Source organism: Talpa europaea, assembly GCF_964194135.1.
Source record: "Talpa europaea genome assembly, chromosome: 11".
Taxonomy (NCBI): domain Eukaryota; kingdom Metazoa; phylum Chordata; class Mammalia; order Eulipotyphla; family Talpidae; genus Talpa; species Talpa europaea.
Genome location: NC_140078.1, coordinates 21,165,256 through 21,184,298, shown reverse-complemented (window position 1 = coordinate 21,184,298; position 19,043 = coordinate 21,165,256). Strand labels below are relative to the sequence as shown.

General features: G+C 37.4%; 1 protein-coding gene across 1 annotated transcript in view; it reads right to left on the bottom strand.

Annotated features, from left to right (window-relative positions):
• Positions 1-19,043, bottom strand: part of PHF20 (PHD finger protein 20) — a gene marked incomplete at its 5' end in the record, with an annotated part of 80,934 nt that overhangs the window by 36,335 nt on the left and 25,556 nt on the right. The window contains 7 exons of the mRNA XM_084246817.1: positions 451-630; positions 1,163-1,351; positions 2,005-2,118; positions 5,657-6,044; positions 9,027-9,106; positions 17,374-17,458; positions 18,586-18,757. Coding sequence (XP_084102943.1) covers positions 451-630; positions 1,163-1,351; positions 2,005-2,118; positions 5,657-6,044; positions 9,027-9,106; positions 17,374-17,458; positions 18,586-18,757 — 1,208 coding nt within the window. The remainder of the gene's footprint in view (positions 1-450; positions 631-1,162; positions 1,352-2,004; positions 2,119-5,656; positions 6,045-9,026; positions 9,107-17,373; positions 17,459-18,585; positions 18,758-19,043) is intronic.

Sequence of the window (19,043 nt, the reverse complement as noted above, 5' to 3'; positions counted from 1 at the left end):
CCATGATCAACAAATTAGTAGTTATTTTGAATTCAATGAAAACATAGCATATCAAAATGTGTAGGATACAGCTAAAGTAGTATTTAGAGTGAAGTTTATAACTTTAAATGCTCACTTGAAAAGTAAGATATAAATCAATGATCTAAGTTTCTTGAAAATTTTAAAGAAAGAAAACAAGGTCAAAACAAAAATCAGTGACATTTCAAAAAGACAGAGAAAGTCAAAAGGTTTGCTCTTTGAAACAATAAACAAAATTGATAAATACCTAGCCATACTAATCAAGAGAAGGAATACAAATTAGTTTTATCTGAACTGAAAAGAGTATACAGCATTAAAATGATATAGAATTATTAATGAGGTAGGAAAAAAACATTACAATTTTTCTTCATTTCACAATCAAAGCAAAGCAAATATATGTATTAGAAAATTATGTTAACTTTAAATATGAACCTGCCACAGTAGAAATCTCTTGTAACTCAGCAAGAGGACAAGCTGGTTCCGTTTTCATATTGTTTTCTCCCATTGACTTGCAATTCAAATCCAAGTCTGTAGGCCCCAATCCATCCCCAAAGGAGTGGCAAGTTAGTGCTGATGAGATCTGGCCAGCTTCCAAAGGAGATTTCAACTGACCTGGAATTTTAAAAAAAGCGAATGTAGAGAACATATATGTATATTTAACCTGGGAAGGGAAATTCCCACAACACTAAAAAAGCCAGGGAATTTTTTGAGGATGTCATCATCTCCCAGCATACAAGAATATATTCATAGGTTCCAGTACCATAAATCAGAAGCAGCTCAAAGAAAACAGGCCAATAAAGAGAACTATGAGTAGCACAAAGAAAAATAAATAAATAAACTGACAAGACTAAAATGAAGGGAGGGTCTGCTAGAAGTGTTAACCAAAAAACAGAGACACTAGAGTGAGATGGCACCAAAAAGACAGAGAAGGGCATGGGGTCTTCAAGCACTGTGTCTCCAACCCAACATTCAGTATATATAAGCAAAAACATTCACAAACATATAGAAAGTTTGTCTACTGAATCATCAGTGAAGAACAATGCAGCTCATTCAATAACTTGCAGGAAGCAGTACACAATGACTTAGACTGGTTCTCACTAGATAGGCGTCAGGTTGGCAAGATAAATCCAGAAGAGACTCTTACCTTTTTCAGATTCCTTGGTACTGGATGATGCGTTCTGCAAAGGATCAGTATTAACTGTATCAACCAAATCCGACACAACCAAGTCAGGATCTAGGATCTCCTGGGTCCCATTAGTGGACAGCCTGGAGGATCGTCTTCTCGACAATTCTTTGTCAGTGTTTTCCAAGTAGTTTTTTGACTTTTCCTGGGCTATAAACCATTAAGAGAGTTGTAGTCAAGAGATGAGTAAAAAGAATAACTTTGCCACTACAAATTCCTGAACTAGTTGCCTCTATAAGAGTTTTACAGAGAGTCTTCTAGAATATTAGAATTGTGATAAAAGAGAGTACCCTTCCCTAGTTTATAGTTTTATTTAAAGGCATAGTTTCTCTGCCAGGATAGAATTTTCCTTATTTAAGGATTCATGGTTTGAACATATGTGCCCAAGTCATGTCCCAATCTTGACAACTAAGTTCTATTTTGGGACTTCTCAACATAAAAGTCTGTGTACTAACTTCCAAAGTCAATACAGTTTATAGAACTTTAGAGTCAATACAAATCCTTTTTGGAGCCAAAGGACTTGTTTGTTTTTTTAATCAATAAATGGTATTTTTAAAGCTTCACTTAGGAAGGGATCCTAAGTCACTAAATTTCCAGTAGAATCCAAATCAAATATAATTTATAGTTATGGAGATGACACCACTGCAATATTCTTTTTGAACCAAGCACAGATCACTCACATTAGCTTCTGTGATCAAGGACAAGCATTAGAGCCCACTGAGTATAGGGACAACATGGGTATGGGGGAAGCTAACCCAAATGATGTTAATTTCTAGCCACACATATACAAACTGGAAACTCACATGAATTTTTGTCAAGTCGAGGTCGTTTTAAGGGGACTTCACTTCCTTTTGATATTTTCCGTCTTCTCAATTCCAATGTTATTGGTTGCAAAGTTTGAGAGTTTGAATCCACAGCTACAATGTATATAAGATTACACCAAAAAAGGTATGTAATTTCTTAGTGTCCAATCTTCATTATTATATATATAAACAAAATATATATGTGTATTTATATACACATATGTATATACACATCTATATATATATATATATACACACACACACACACAGACAACTTTGCACGATAAATAGATCAAGGGCATTCTTACTTAAACTAAAGAACAAAAAAGTGAAATGCATGAGAAATTATTTTCTTATGGGAAATGCTAACACCTTGCTGACTGATCTGAATCTTTTTTGATCTCTCCTATGATCCAGTTGTAGTCACATACTTCTTTCCTGAAGCCCTCTTTTTAAACACCACACCCCAACTTGACTGCTTTAAAACATGAAAGTAGAGGGGCAATAAAAAGGTCATTTTATCACCATCAAATCATTTCTTCAAAATTTAGTTTATTCAATACTCAGGAAATCCATCATGCAAGCTAATTCCTAAAATGTGCACCCTATGACTATAGCTTGATTATTGTTTTCAAGCGCTACTTGCTTGGCATAGGTCCTAGTTTTGAGGGACAAAACATAACCTTTTAAAAACCATTCCAGAAAAATCTCAGGAGAATAGGCTATTCGATAGTCAGTGTTCCAGAGAAGACTGTTGATCCCTAGCAAATCCAGCTCTGGCATAATTTAACAGTGTAGATGCCAAACCCTTGGATAGTACTCTCTTTATTTTTAAACCTAACACTTACAAAGCTCTCCCCCATTCAGGAATTTGAATGGTGGGCAGAAGAAAAAAGAAAAGAAATTGGGAAGCATGGGGGAAGGGAGGGCTATCAGAGGGGGGAAAAGAGGAAGAGGGAGAAAGAAGTATATGGGAAAGTAAGAGGAGAAGGGAAAAATATGAGAGGAGGAATGGGAAAGGGACTAAGAGTCACTGAAGACCAGAAGCTTCAGAAAGCTATACAAGAGACAGAGCTAAGCTCTGAGGCAAACCTGATGTGAGTATAAAACTCCCAGTCTCTTCCTGTGCTCAGTCTTCCTAGTGTATCAACATTGTTTTGTTCCAAGTAGAGGGAACATGGAGATTACACACATTTCAAAGTAAACACAAATACAAACAACCCTCCTTAAATAACTCAGATCCTGTTCCAATTTGGCCTGTACAATCAGCTCAAGACTCCCGAGTCAACCTACTGATAGATTCCAAGCAGTTTTTTGGAAACAATTTGAAGTACAGATGAGATTTTTGGCAAGTCTTCACTTCGATACCATATACAAACTAGGGCTGACTACACAGAATTTCAATGTTTCCCAAACTCTTCTTACCATAAGAATTATCTGGGAAAGTTATTAACAATCTGCATCCCCAGATCCAACTCCAGACATTCTGATGGGAGGAGCACCCCAGGCAAGTTTAACAGTAAGTTTCGAAAACACTATTTCTCTATTAAAATTGATCTTATTTGGTATGAAACCTTACACATATGAAGTAAAAACAATAAACTGAATGCCCCAAACCCAACTGCTGCTTATTTTTTATCTGAGTGAAGTCATGTCAACAGAAACAGTCTGCAAACTGGGGTGCAACTACCCCAGTATATACTTTCCAAGAGTACAAGCCAGAGCTGAATAGCTAATGGGGATCAGTTTCAGAACACTCAATTTCCACATATACTCTTTCCTAACCTGATATAAGGGCACGTCAGATTTCTGCTAGTTCACATTTTCTACCTCTCTTTGCATAAGTGCTCTTCCCTCACTTACATAAAAAGATCTGCCTCTCACTCACCCCACACCTTAAAATGAACATTGCCTAGAGATTTAAAATCTCCACTTTTTCAGTTAGGGTTCCTCATGTGAACAAAGGTTTCTCAATCCTCAATTCTTAATTCTCCCAAAGATGGTTTACAACTAGTACCATTCTCAGTACAAAAGAGAAGTTAATTCATTACAGATCCTGCCTTGGGCATTAGGGTTTATTTCTCTCCCAAAACCCTGTTGAGAAGTCAGTAAATTTAGGTCAATGCTATCCAACAGAAATATAGTGAGAGTCACAAATGCAAGCCACATATGTAATTTGTAATTTTTAATGGTCACTTTAAAGATACTTTATAAAGTGAAAGTAATTTTATGACTATATTTAACCCATCCAAAAACCTAATTTCAACATGTAATCAATATTAAAAAATTGATATAATTTACATTCTTGGTTCTTTTAATACTAAGTACTTGAAATCCGGTGTATATTTTATACTTATAAAAGATCTCAATTCAGACTGGCAACACTTAAAGTGCTCAATAGTCACATGTTGGCTAGTGGCTACCACATAGGAAAGCACAGGTCTGAGCCCTTTTTAGAATTAGTGACATTTCCAGCATGCTCCACTCTGGAAGGCAAAATCCAGATACAACAACTGAAGGAAGAGATATCTAATTTAATTTCATCTAGGAACAAATCAATCTATATTCAGTTTCCCACCTGAAAATTTGAACTCATATGTGAAAAGATTGTCTACTGGGAATAATAATGAATTTATTTAAAGTTAATTAAGGTAGATTTTTTTCCCCCACATGAAGTCTGATGTACCTGTCTGATTAAATAGAGAAGACTGATTTTGAGATCTTTCATCATAAGAGAACAATGAATAAGCTAACTTTAGTTTCATGTTTTGACGAAAATATACTTGATGCTTTAAAAATATCTTTTGTAGTTAAATTTGTGAGGAAAAAAACAGATATCATTTAAAATGTGCTAGGGGACTCAGTTGTTTAATATTCATGAAGGGAAACGCAAGAAAGAATATCTGAGAGACCCACTGCCTTACATCACAGGCAGTGTTCAATCTAGAGAGTCTGGGGGCTCTTCATGGCCCTGAATCAATCTAGAGAATAAATGTCTGGCTTAGGAATAACTTTAGGGTTTGTATTATTCTGAAAGAATTCCAAATTTCAACTTTTTAAAATAATTGTATATTCTTCCCTAAGTTTGTACTATAACCTCTAACCTGATTCTTACTAATTAGCCACCTCACCGTTTTTACTTAAAATTATGGAAATTTCCAATTGACAATCACTCTCCAGAGCACTCAATTTCAAAGTGCACCAATGCCTCCCTAGGTCCAGGGTTCTTGGACCTCATATCATTCAGAGACTTAGACCTATTTAATACTTCTCTGCCTTTCCTCTTTCACGTCTCTCATGGAGACTATATTTCCTGATTCCAGGTCCTACTAAGTTTATTTCAACTAAGATCATTTGAATAGGCACAAGCAAAAGGTTTTAGCTTATTAGGTTTTATCATATAAGCTGAGGTATCTAGTAGACAGTTATCTACCACCCCAGAAGTGCAGTTGTGGAAATTTTGTTTCGCAACTTATATTTCTCTGGATACACGATGTGTGAGCTCCACAGACACAACTTGTTTTCAGATCATGGGACGAATCAGTCAGTCACAAAAATGAAGAAATGAAGTACTGGAGTTAAAAAGAACCACAAAGGGCCAAAGAAGAATACTCTGGCATTGCCCATTGCAGAGCCCACTCAGGAAACTCACCAGTAGGAGCTATGGAAGGGGGTCTGCCTCGTTTTCTTTTTGGCTCCCTCAAGTTTTCCTGTGGATTCTTCACAATGTCATTTTCAGGTTTCTTGTCCACTTGAGCATCTCCAGAATATTCTCTGTCATTTTCTGAAATGTTCTCCTTATCTTCCTTCTCGTTCTTGGGAAGGTTTTTCTCTGAAACCTTCCCTTTTTCAGAACAGATTAACTTTCCTTCTTTATCAGGCTGTTTGGATCTTTTTTCTGTCTTAAAGGCTTTATCCTCTTTGTCTTTCTTCACATTGACCGTAGTTTTTCTCTGCTCTTTAAACTTCTCTCGTTTATCAGGAGATGATGAAAGACTTTTGTGATCTGTTTCTTTAGGCCTAGCATTACCCACAATATTCTAAAATGAGCAAAATAGCGATGAAACATATTTTGTGATTACTTGCAAATACAAAAATCAGGTGGCTTTTTTTTTTTTGCAAACATATGGAGACAGACAAAAGAAATAAAGAGGACATATGCCAGGTCACATATGGACATATGATACGCACGACTGAAAATATCCACCCAGACTCTTAAGGTTGAAAAACAACCCTAAGTTTAAAGAAAACAACAATTCTGTTCAATTCCTTCTGAGACAAAGCAATCTTCCTTACTATAATTGGTAAGTCACTAGAAAATAAAGTAACAGCTACTTACAAGGATTTCTTCTAGAAAGCAATCTATCTGACAGAGGTGTTCTAAGAAAAACCCTTCATGCCCTGTCCTCCTCATCCCAAACATGACTAAATAATGTCAGAGGACTGGCTCAGTTTGCCAGAGGTGACTAAGTACTGTGTAGTGAAAAACTGGTAACTAGAGGTTGAACAGTTAAGATATAAAGATTGTCCAACTCAAAAACAGGGTCTCTACTTCTGTGCCCAGTCCAACAAGCCAGTTACACTGTTCCTGAGCTCCTGAGATTTTGTCCATTAAGAGGACTGCTTCTTGGTTACTTTTCTTATAAACTACAGGCTTTAAGAAGCTATCCTAAAAATTTTATGCTCTAGTGTGACTGTGTGAAAGCCTGAAGTTTCCAAAACTACAATTAAGTTTATTTGTATAGGCATCTCTTTTTCAAGTCCTCATGAGAAGAGCAGGGTTCACCATACTTCATTCATATGGGATTCCCCAACACTTAGCATACACTATGCACACAGATTTTTCCATAAACAGGAAACAGGAGTGTCTAAACTACTCTGTGAATGAAAGCTTAATGTATCCCATAGGGAAAAATAACAAACAAAGAGAATCCCTGAAGCTAAAACCTAGAAGAAAATATTTTCTCAAGCCCCACAATTTTTCTGAAAATAGCCAGGTTTGAGAACAAGCACTTCTCAAATATAAACTGCAACCATGGCAAAGAAGGGCAATTTGGATCACAAGATTTAAAAGTTTGTATTTATGAACTATAGTGAATTCCTAGAAATTAAATTTGCTAACAGAATAATCAGGCTTGTGCACCTATATTTACAAATATCCTTAACCACCACTAGATAATTGATTGCACAAAGTAGGGTTACATACAATTACAGAATATTAGATAGTCATTAAAAGTCTCACACAGTATTAAGGAACTGTGAATAGAAAAGAGCAAGTTATAGAACAGTAAGATACCTCATGAATCCCATTGTGAAATGAGAAATAAATACACACACACATATATATTTAACAAGAAGCACAGAAGAACATGCATCAAAATGTTCAGCGCAATGGTATCTATGTAGTTTTTACTTTCTAGTGCTTGTGTCCTAAATTTTCCTAAAAACAACATATATTGTTTTTACAACTTCAAAAAGATAAATGCTCCTAAAATAAAAATTATCAAAACATTTAGGGAAGCATGGGTCTACAGAAAAAACAATCTATTCTAATACTGTTAAGAAAAAAAAGCTTTAAAGTTATCTACCAGAGATATTTTTTAAGTTTTGCTTTGAAAGTGGCCCTTATAGAACCTTAGACTTTTAAAGCTGAAGAGACCTGTAAAATCATTTCTCTAAACCACTACACCCTTAGAAAAGAGCAAACAAAAACAAGTAGGAGCCACAATCTATGCTTGGCCACCTGCCAGTTGTGAGATGAGGTTAAGACATTCAGAGGCAGCTGGGAATTGAGAACTGAGGTACCCACGATCCACAATGGAAAAGGTGCCCATCTCCAAGTCAAAGCACCTTGAATGCTATCAATCAATTTATTGAGTACAACAGAGTAAAGAGCTAAATGTTATCTGGAACTCTGGTGAAATTTTTAATATATCCATCTATCTCTACTAACTCTCCATAAACATAACAATAAAAAGTTACCAAATTTAAAGCCAAGATAATGTTTTAGAGTACTTCATAGCTCCATAGATGCCTGAGGGGAAAAGATATTCAATACTAGTGCTTTATAATTTTGTCAGTTTTCTGAAAAGGAAAGCCAGCAAAAGGCAGTAACATTCTTGGGGCTATCTTTAAAGATACCATGTGTCAACATCCTTTGGAACTGCTAAATCTATGCACAGAAGAATTTACTAAAATCTTGGTAAGCAGAAGCATTTGATCATAAGAAAAGATACAAGAGGTTCCAGCATCCCCAAACACTGTCACATGAACAACCACCCAAAAAGAGGTAACCGGTTATGACTCATTGATAAAATCCTTCACTAACTTGCGTCAGCTGTCTCAATAGCTAAAATTAATTAAAATCAGAACTTTTTAAAACATTAGTATCCAAATTTTGATCCTTAGGTCATTCTGACAAAAACATGAAAAACAATAAAAGGGTAAAAATCATGAAGAAAGTAGGCAACACTTCTAGATGGGCCATCTCTGTAGCCCCACACATGCATGGTGACTGGGACAATAGGAAACAAAATTTCAATCCAGGCACATCTTATTCAAGTGATTGCCAAACTACCTCAAACTATAGTTCTGAAGTTATGGTCCTAAGCTTAAGGACAAAGTTAGATGACCAAAAAAAAAAAAAAAAAAAACCACCTAGGGCTCCTCAAGCATTTCAGCAAGTTCCCTGTGATGGAAAAAGCTTGGGGGGCGTGATAGGGGTAGACAGAGGACAGAGAAGACAAAAAAGAATAATAACCAGATACTTTTGAAAAAAGACAAGGATAACAGGTATCCAAGTATTTGGCACGTTCTGAAAGAATAATCTGTATTAAAAGAAAATGGCAGAAAGACAAAAATTTACAATTCTGAAAACTTGTGTATTACTTTCTGGTGAAATTGTATCAGATGGAGGAAATAAAGACTTTGCCATCATAAACAAATGTAATGTCTTTATTTGAGAAACAAAACTGCAATGTTAGCATTATTCATACCACAAAGCACAAAACCACATTTCTCACCTGATCTTTGGAAAAAGCTTTGACATGAATATGTTTGACAGTCTGAACTACTCCATCATAAAATTTCACAGTGTAAGTACCTAAAATTTAAGAAGATATCATGACTTTAACTTGCAGTTTCATGAAAGCAACAAAACTTTTCAAAGCATAAACACAAGGAAGTGCCAACCACAATAATAAAATATGGGAATTAAATAATTGCTTAAGACCCACATTCAGCTTACATATGGCTAAGATAGTATGCTTGCCTTCATTTCTTAGTCTAAAGATTACATAGCAAGTTTTCTTTTTATTTCTAGTAGATCAAAAGCCATCAAAAACTAATTCATTTTCATGTTTTATTAATATAAAAAACTTGCCCTGTCTTTAGACCAAGAATAAGGCCAATAAAACAATAAAGAATGTGATGAAAATACAGATTTATTCCTTAATGACTTACTCATTTTAATCACTTGATCTATTTTCTGAGCACAAGGTAGATATCTTTCAAATTTTAAAGGGAATATGACCATTCTGCTAAAGGTTATCATGTTTTTGAAGGTTATATTAATCTCAAAATCCATATAAAATCCTAATGATTACAATATTTAAAAATAGAGACTTGGTCAAAACACCAAATGATGCCTACTAATGTTCAGTTCTATTCCATTAGGAAAAAAAAAAGTCCAACAAAAATCACTCTGCTGAAAAACTAAAGCTAAAAATCCAAAAATTATCTTCCTAAAGAAGAATTCCAACTACAAAAGTTCTCATCATTACACCCTAATACAACACTATCAAACTTTCATATCTTAGAACCCACTAGTTCCTTTTTGTTTTTCTTTTTTGTCCCAGGGATAAAAATAGAGATTCATAGTTAATCTTGTCAGGAGTAGCAGCAAACCACAGGTAACTGTATACGGGGCTACCACAGGCTAAACATGGACAATTTTCAGGACTAATTTCTCACTCAACATGGAAGAAAAAAAGCCATGAGAGCAGGGAGCAGAATGCAACAAGGAATTTTAAGACCTTTCAGCTGGTTACCTCCTTCTTATATGCTCTCTCCCCTCTCTAATTCACCTCTCTTCCAGGCCTAAATAGGGCCCTATCAATCGCTACTCATATGTATTAAAAGCATCCCTTCTCCAGTAGTCAGTACAATCTGAGTCCAATAATTTTCCAATCTATTTCTCACTATTAGCATGCAATGTATATCAATTCAAAGTGACTAACTACTTGCAACCCACTGAAACTGCCTTGTGTCACTTCTACCTCCACACCTTTATCAGTGTTTTATTGCCTGGAATGTGCCTTCATTGATTTTAAGCACCCAGATGAAGTGACCACAGTAGTTCTTCAAGTTCCCTGACTTCCCAGCTACTGGTTTGAACTTCTCAAAGATTCATTTGGCACTAGTCTGCAGAGCCTCATACATAGTTTACATTCAGATGGAAGATCCCAAATCTCAAAGGCAGGATCTTTAAAACCGGAGACCACATCTTACACTAGTTTCTCTTTCACACAGCACCTGTTTCATTGTAGACGATAATCACTATAATAAGTGCCTCTCAAAGTATGGTCCCCAGACCAGCAGCATCAGCAACCTGGGAACTTGTTAGAAATGCATATACCAGCACCACCCCAGATACACTGAATCAAAAAACTCTGGGAATGTGTGTTTAACCACCCTTCAGATAATTCCAGTGCACAGTGAAGTCTAAGAACCATAACAATAAACAATTAGTAAATATCAACTGATCTTTACTCCTGGTAGTTACAAAATAAAGGTGATTATATGTCACAAGTGTCACTTATACAGGAAGAAAGTAGTTCACAAACAAGATGGATATAAGGACATATAGTTATGCTTGGTTGTTTAAAGCAAGCAATTAGATGACAAGCTAAGATAAAGGAATCCTAAAGATGAGAGCATAATTCTACATAAAATCATGAAAGCATGATTCTGCAAAGGCAGCTCAGCAATGGTGAATACTTACAACAAAGATCTAGCTTCCTGTCTCTATTTGAGAGTGTTAGTAAGCAAAGGAGCAGTGATAAGCATGCTAAGGAACTCTAAACAGACCCTTTCCAGGCAAAGATGGTACAGCTTTGGTGAGCATGGGGGTGGAGGTATGGAGTGAAAGTTTTAAGAACTCAGTTCTCATGAAATTGTAATATTATGTGTGCCAACAAGTAATCCATGCCTATACAGGTATATTTCATTTATTGTGTTTTGCTTTACTGTGCCTCCCAAATATCACATATTTTACAAACTGAAAGTCTGTGCCAACCTTACATCGAGCAAATCTATTGGCACCATTTTTCTAACAGTAAGCTCTCACTTTGTGCCTCTGTATCACACTTAATTAAGGTTATGAACATGGAGACATAATGCTATTGCACACTTAACAGAGGACAACAGGCCAGTGTATATTTAACTTTTACATGCATTGGGAAACCAAAAAAATTGTGTGACTTGCTTTATTGTGATATCACATCACTGCAGTGGTCTAAAATTAAACCTACAGTATCTTCCAGGTGTGCTTTTTAGTTTTAACTATTTTATCAACAAGGAAAGTACAGCATCAGTTACATCAAAATAAAAACTGTCCATTTTTACACACATTTCAAACATAAAGAAGGACAACATTAAGTAATGCTATCCAAAAGTCCAACATTTTCAGCTATTTGAAGTCATTTCTGAATTTAGGCAGGCTCAAAAAAGGAGGCACAGATGAAGGAGTGTGCCCCAAGTTCTATGTTAAGTCTTTGACAGAGCTAGGATTAGAATCATAACAAGTCTGCTAATCTTTCACCAATTCCTCTCCTACCAATCCACACTATTCCCCAAGTCTAAACCTAAACTACATACCCAGAGCACTTGGCCACTATGAAATAACCTAAAGGTGATCAGGAACTACTGTCTTTGGATAACAATATCCCAACTCTGACCCTCTGTAATTTCAAAGACAAGAATAATCTTGATAATGTAGACAGTCTAACCTGGGTTTTAACAAATCAGAGGGAACAAAAACAACACATCCCACAGACAACAGTGAGCTAGGACCACTGCTGAAAAGAGGCCCCAAACCTACTTTTGTGGTTTCATGTATGATTTAAAAGAATGTTTTCCCATGTAATCTTCCCATGGGTCACTGACAATAGTGCTCTCCTGTGACCTCAAACAACATCCAACGAATAGCATGTAAATGAGAGAAAAATAAGTATATCATTGGCACAAAGGCCACCTGTCTTAGGCTCCTTACCTGGCCTTACCCACCACAGGTGAGGAATTTAACACATCAGAAAACATTACAGCAGTTAGTAATAACAGAAGGGATATAAGAACAAAACTAGATAGTTAGCAAGCTCTTCTCCAGGACCAAAGAAACAGGGATACACAGGTGACTCTGGATAGGACAGATTTCTGTTGCTCTTAAAATCTACCACAACTGAATCCTGGGGCCCTTCTCCCGCCCACTAAATCTCCAGGAATCAGAGAATGCCAGAATGCCACGGGAAGGAGATTCAAAACTTTCAAAGTCTTGAGGCCTCAGAAGGCAGGCAAAAGAATATGCATGTGTTTGCAACGCACACCCTTCACTCCCCACCAAGTCTTTTCCTCTTAGAAACTTTACATAATGGGCTTAGGTTCTGTGATCAAAAATTCCCAAAATGTTCATCTATTCCAAGTCATCTATTCCTTTTAATTTCCAACTGCTCAAAAGGGCAGTGAGCTGCCTGTAATCATCAAGAACGGACTGAAACTAGATCCTGTCTCTGTCAAGGCCCTCAAGATACCACCCAGTCTAGAAAGCACAGACCATCTATATTCACCCTAGTATCACATGTGGCACATGCACGCACACTACCCCAGTGAACACCTGCAGGAAAACCCTGCTTTAGAGAGCTGGGACTGTGAGAACTTCAGTTCAGGAACTTTGGAGCTCCATGGGCCGCCACTGATATCAGCAATCCATTTAGGTATGTGCTCTCAAGCAGATATATAATTCATGGGTTTAGTTCCTCATCTATAAAATGAGGATGGGATTGATGACAACAAGCTTCCCATATTTGTGTGAAGACTAAATGAGATCATATATGGAAATGGTTTAGCATAGGGGCTGCCACAGAGCAAGATATCAACAGTGGTTATGACTATTATCACCCACCAAGTCACTTTAAAAGGGAAGCACCAACCCTCCATCCCCCATAGAAGAGCTAAGCTAGCACCTAGGGTGAAGGGGGAATATTCCTTTCATCTCTGTGAATAGCTACTAACATTGTCACAACCTCCCAACATTTCAAATGTAGTATCAGTTACAGTCTGAAAAAAGCAAAAAATAGGTAACTTCTTCAGCCAGAGATTCTAGAAATAATATCATTCCATAGAATCTCCTGTTACAAAGACTTGAAGCACTGGCCCAAAGAAAATGAACTGGGGATGAGGGTCACATGATTTAAGAATATGCATAATTTTAAGAAGCTCATTCGCTTGTTCACTCAAGTTAAAGAACCACAAATCAACAGGAAGGAATACTTCCACATTCTGTTGCAAATACAAACCTACTTTCAGTTTCCCCCAGAAAGATGCCTTGCAGAATGGTCCAGAGTGGGATCACAAAGCCCTGCCAGACAAGTCGCTCTGAATGCCAGGTGTTAAAAGGGGCAGCTAAGCAGCCCTGGCAAAAAGCTGAGTCCAATTCACAAGAGATGGCTTCCAAACAAAGATCCCCTCTCTGCAAGTAGAATCCATCTTTTACTCCCAATACAGAGAAGGTCTAAGAAGGCTACCAGGTGTGGCTGCCTTCACACTCAATGACATTGAATTGCCACTGCCAAAAAACCATTCTAGGTGAAAAGGGTTACATAACATGGCATTGCCCTCCCCAGTTTCCAAGTGCTAAATAACTAGTTAATTGTCATTCAATCACACCAGACTCCCAATGCTGGCAGTCACTTTCCCACTCTGGCTAAAGCCCTTCCCACCAGCCAGCTCAGTCAATGCTGAGCTTCAACAAACTACCAAAACATGAAAAGTGGCAAGAAAATCAGACCAAGTATTCCAAAGACGAATCCACAGGGCATGACTTCATATCTCCAGCCTCCTCCTAGCAGCACCAAGCCAGAATTTCCTTACAGAGCATAAAAAGGGTAGGTTATTAGTAGAATAAGCTATGGAGGCCCCTGCTACAGATAATACTGAGGCAGGGCAGGAAATACCAAGGAAAAGAGCAAAAAGGGAATTGAGAGTTGTCCCTCCCAAGTGCTAGAATCAATCATGATGAACCAGAAACTGTCCACCAACAACCAGAGATAGAACTTACGCCAAAGGCAACACTTGAAAGTCACTCTTACCTCAGAAACAAGCAGTTCTGAGCTCCCACAAATGCTAATCCTTCACAATCCACAAGGTGGCAATAACATCACCCACTCAGTTCCACTAACTTTCAGGTTTTCCCACCCCCATGTCCTCCCTCTCCTGTTTCCAATTAGTATCAAGACTGAGTAAGTGTTGAACCGTAAGATCTTTCGAAAGACCTTTGGAAAAAACAGGTTTTGGCAGAAATCTCACTTTCAACATTCTTCAATTAACTAAAACTCAAGGACAGAATTGGGAGCTCACAGAACCAACACACAAAGAAGGGCTGCAAATGACTGTTTAAGGAGCAATCATTACCACAAGACTCCCCCACATATAATTTTAGCTCATGGAGGAAATAAATTGAAAAGACTTTTAAAACAACCTCCAAAGCACTGGTTGCTCCAAGTTAAAAGACATTTTAAAACCCTAATTAACTATGGCCAATAACATGGCCCAGGACTCAGTTCCTAAATTACTGTTTTAAAACATTTCACATCCACCCACACATAAAACCCAGTAACTACAGAGAAGGGTACCTCCCCTATCCCATAAGATTAATCTGCATCATCCTGCTCCTGCCTTGAGCTCTTCCGGGTGGCTATGTATCAGCACCAAGTCACTCTGCTGTGAACAAGGGTTTTGGTTTTTTTAATCCATACTGCCATGCTCTAGACTCTCTAGATATTAGATGCAAATTGTACTGACAGGTTCCTAAGCCTTTACTATCTCCCCCTTCCATGAGATACCTCCCAGAACTCTCCAAACCCTTCTTCCTTAATCTGGCCCTCCTTTGTTATTCCCTAGTCCAATCCTCTTCACCTCATTTCTATCTCCATGTGACTCTGGGACTTTACTGGAACAAAAGAAAAATATTCCTTTCTTCCTGCTACCTCTTTTATCTATCTACAAATTTACTTTCTTTCAATCTAACTTTCTTTCAATCTAAAGGACAGTCATGTCCCCAAGGGAGCACACCTCCAAAGGATATTATTCAGGGGGAAAAAATGACTTTGTCAGCATAATCAACCTAATTGACTTTTTTCAGGAAATATCTATGCACATGAAGAGCATCTGTATTTCATACCACATGATATAAAATCCAGTAAGAGCAGAAAAATGACTAAGCTTGAAAGTAAGACTGAAAAAGTGTCTTTTTTGTCTGAAGAAAACTGTCTTTTAGGGGCCTCCCCAGTGGCGCAGTGGCTGAGTGCTGGGTTGCGAAGCTGCCCGCAGCCTCTGCAGCGCGGGTTCGATCCCCGGCCGCCAGGCGAGGGTCCCACATGGCGCGCAGACCTCTCCTGCCGCGCCCGCTGCTCCCCTCAGCTGTGTATTTCTTCAGTCTGCCTGTTCTGCTCACTGCTCTGGCTCTGGTGAATTCTTTCATCCTCCTGCGCTTCTGACTGTACCCAGTGCTTGTATAAATAAATAAATAAATATTTTTTAAAAAAAAAAACTGTCTTTTACTTAAAGGATTTAAATAGTTTAATAAAATGTAAGTTTTCCTTTAAAATAAGTTTTTTAAGGTTAATGTGATTCACATAAAATAACAATGTATTTTATTTTGAACACAAACTTATAAAAATAATTCAGGAAAACAAGGGTCTATTCAAAAAGACTTAGTCAATCATGAATTTGTGGATCGGTAATTCTTAGACAACTTAGAAGATTCAAACTTGCTTTGGTGATCTCAGGCAAGAGGAATGTGTTCTAAGAATAACATACATCTGGTACAAGACTTACAACATCTATTTGTTAACACACACTGGTCTAGTAGTTGAAGGGATGGGAGTGGGGAATATAGTGAATATAGTGAATATAGTGAAAGAGAAACTGAAATGTCTGCTACATACAAATGTGTATTTTTAAATATTTCAACACATTCTCAGACAAAACTCCTTTTTCAGTTCAAGTTCCAGCATTTAACAGAGTGCTGAATAAATAACTGAATGAAAAGTCAATATGGCCATAAAGTCACCCCTATCCATGGCATTAAGAGGCTTGATTACCCTAAATAGTCTGCATAGATCACAGACATACAGTTAATATTCTGATAGAAAATGTAAAAAAAAGGTATCCCTTAGATGCAGGGACTATTCTCTGAGTGTTAGGGTACTAACCATATATATTATCTTAATAACCCTCCTCTTGCCCTTGTGCTAGTAAAATGAGCCTCTTTTTGGTCAAATTCCCTGTCCTGACTCCCTACATGTTCTAAAATCTGGCAAAGGCATCCCAACCCAGTGTTGTAAATCCCAGCACCTACATTTGAACTAGCAATATTATAGACCACCCTTATCACCTTGCACCCAAAAAGAACATTTTTAAGAAATGGGGCCTCCCTGGTGGTGCAAGGGGTAAAATCTCAGCACATTATCAAGCTATTGGCAGCCACTACAGCATGAGTTCGATCCCCAGCCAGGTACAGCAGACCCACATGGCACAGAAGACCTCTCCTGTCTCGCCCACTGCTCCCCTCAGCAGTGTATTTCAGTCAGTCCACCTGTTCTGCTTCCCACTCTGTCTCTAGTGAATCCTCTCACCCCCCTCCCATACTCCAGCTGGCCTATACCCCAGCTTTTGTATGCATAAATAAAATAAATCTTTAAAAAATAAATGATTGTTGGTGCTCACTCATCTCTAGGCCATTCACAAATAAGTGAAAAGAGTATTAGGGACTTATTTCATCAATTATATCAGGGATTCACAGACAGCAAGAATCTGCACACTTCCCAGTGAAGTGCAGGTGAACCATAACTGTCTTATGAAACAATGACCACAATTTAGGAGGCAAAGAATTTAATCTCCCTTTTCAATCCAGCTTTCTCACCATTTATAATCTTTTCCTAAATCCTAACACCATGATTAACTTGAAATGAGAGCATTCCTAGGCAACAGCACATATTGAAAATATATTAACAAACTATAAAATACATTATCAAACATTATAAACTACGCCCTAAGGCTGAGCAAAAACAATTGAAATTCAAATAAATGCCTTACCATCCTTGTTAACAGCAGTGACTTTAGCTGGGTAAAAACGACAATCAGACCAGCAAGCAAGGACCTGCTCATTTATTTGAAATTCCTAGAAAACATTAAAAAAAAAAATCCTATTACCAATCCATTATCATATGAACTGAATTCACTGTATCAGAATTCATAAAAGAGACTGGAATTGACAAGAATAGGAAAGGGAGATGGATAATGCCATAGAGGAAGATGTTTCTGCTATTCGGCACTGGGAGTCAAAACAAAAGGTCTGGAAACAAGACTTTTTCCAGTCATGGAGTTCTGGGCAGGTGCAAGAGAGCACTGATGATAATCCTACACTGTCTCTGAAAGTGAGGCTATGTTCCCAGAATTAACAGGAAACACACATGGTGTACAAGCTGGAAGGAAGGAGGCTACTTCATCTTCAGAGAAGCAGCATTCATGCCACTTAATGCCACCCACATTCTTAAAGGGTCTTTTGCCAAAGGAAACACCCATTTACTTTTAATTTTTCATACTATTTTTCCAGAACACAATATGCATTAATATTTGGTAGAATAAATATTGAGCAATCAAATTGAACAACAGTGAACAATCATAAACTGGGGAAGGAAAAAAAGCTAGCAAGAGTTCAAGTTTACAGGGCAGGATTAAAATGGAAAACAGAATCTAGGGTTGAGTCAAATATAAAGGTGGCAGGATTTCCACAGATGTCTCAACGGCTATTTAAAAAACTCAAAACTAATACTTCACCCTTCATTCTGAAGTCAGTAAAAACTCCAGGCATAGTGATGAAATTTAGGAAACCAAAATATAGTCTAATCAAGTCCAAGTTGAAGCTTCAAGGGCTTATAAAGAGCTTGATATGAAGCTTCCATAGTGTACCACATGAAATGATTGCTTAATAAAGGATAAGATATCATAGCACCTTAAAAAATGATCTAAAGGGATATACTGGTATAAAAGAAAGAAATAAGATCTGTTCACCATCAGTGCAGTCACAACCAAATTAGTTTATGAACTGCCGTATCAATCATATCATAGAAACAGATGAAACTGGGATTCCTCAAGAGCCCCAGGTGCCATGCAGATCTCAGAGCTGTATCTTCAGGCCTAAATAAGGACTGATTCCCAGTTTCACACTGAACAGCAAAGGCTGGAATATAAACTGCCCAAAGGCTTATGTGGCTCATTACAGAACTTCCCAGATTTGTTACTCACAGAAGATCCTTCCTCTTCATGTAAGCCCTCTTTCCTCAGCTGTATTTTCTCTAAAGGGCGTAAATAAGGACTATCCCAACAGAACCACTCATCATAACGATGGTTCCAACGCTTGAAATGGATGAGTACTTTTCCTTCTTCGTAGTCAATATCTTCTATGTGAGCTGGATACCTGAGTCAGGAAAAAGAAATTAAAATTCTTTTAATATCTACCCAAAACAGTACCCTTTCAAACCTTTTCCCAGAGGAGCTGGTTACCAAAGTACTAAGTAAAGTGTATTTGAAGGCTCTACGTAATTGTGTCAAGTCACAAACTATAGAGGCTAACAGAGTTGGGGCTCAAATCCCGACCTCGATATTCTATAGTTTACAAACTATTAAATTAACTTTTCAGAGCTTGACTTCCCTCATGTAAAGTGAAGGGAGGATACAAGTGATGACATACACACAAGACCTAA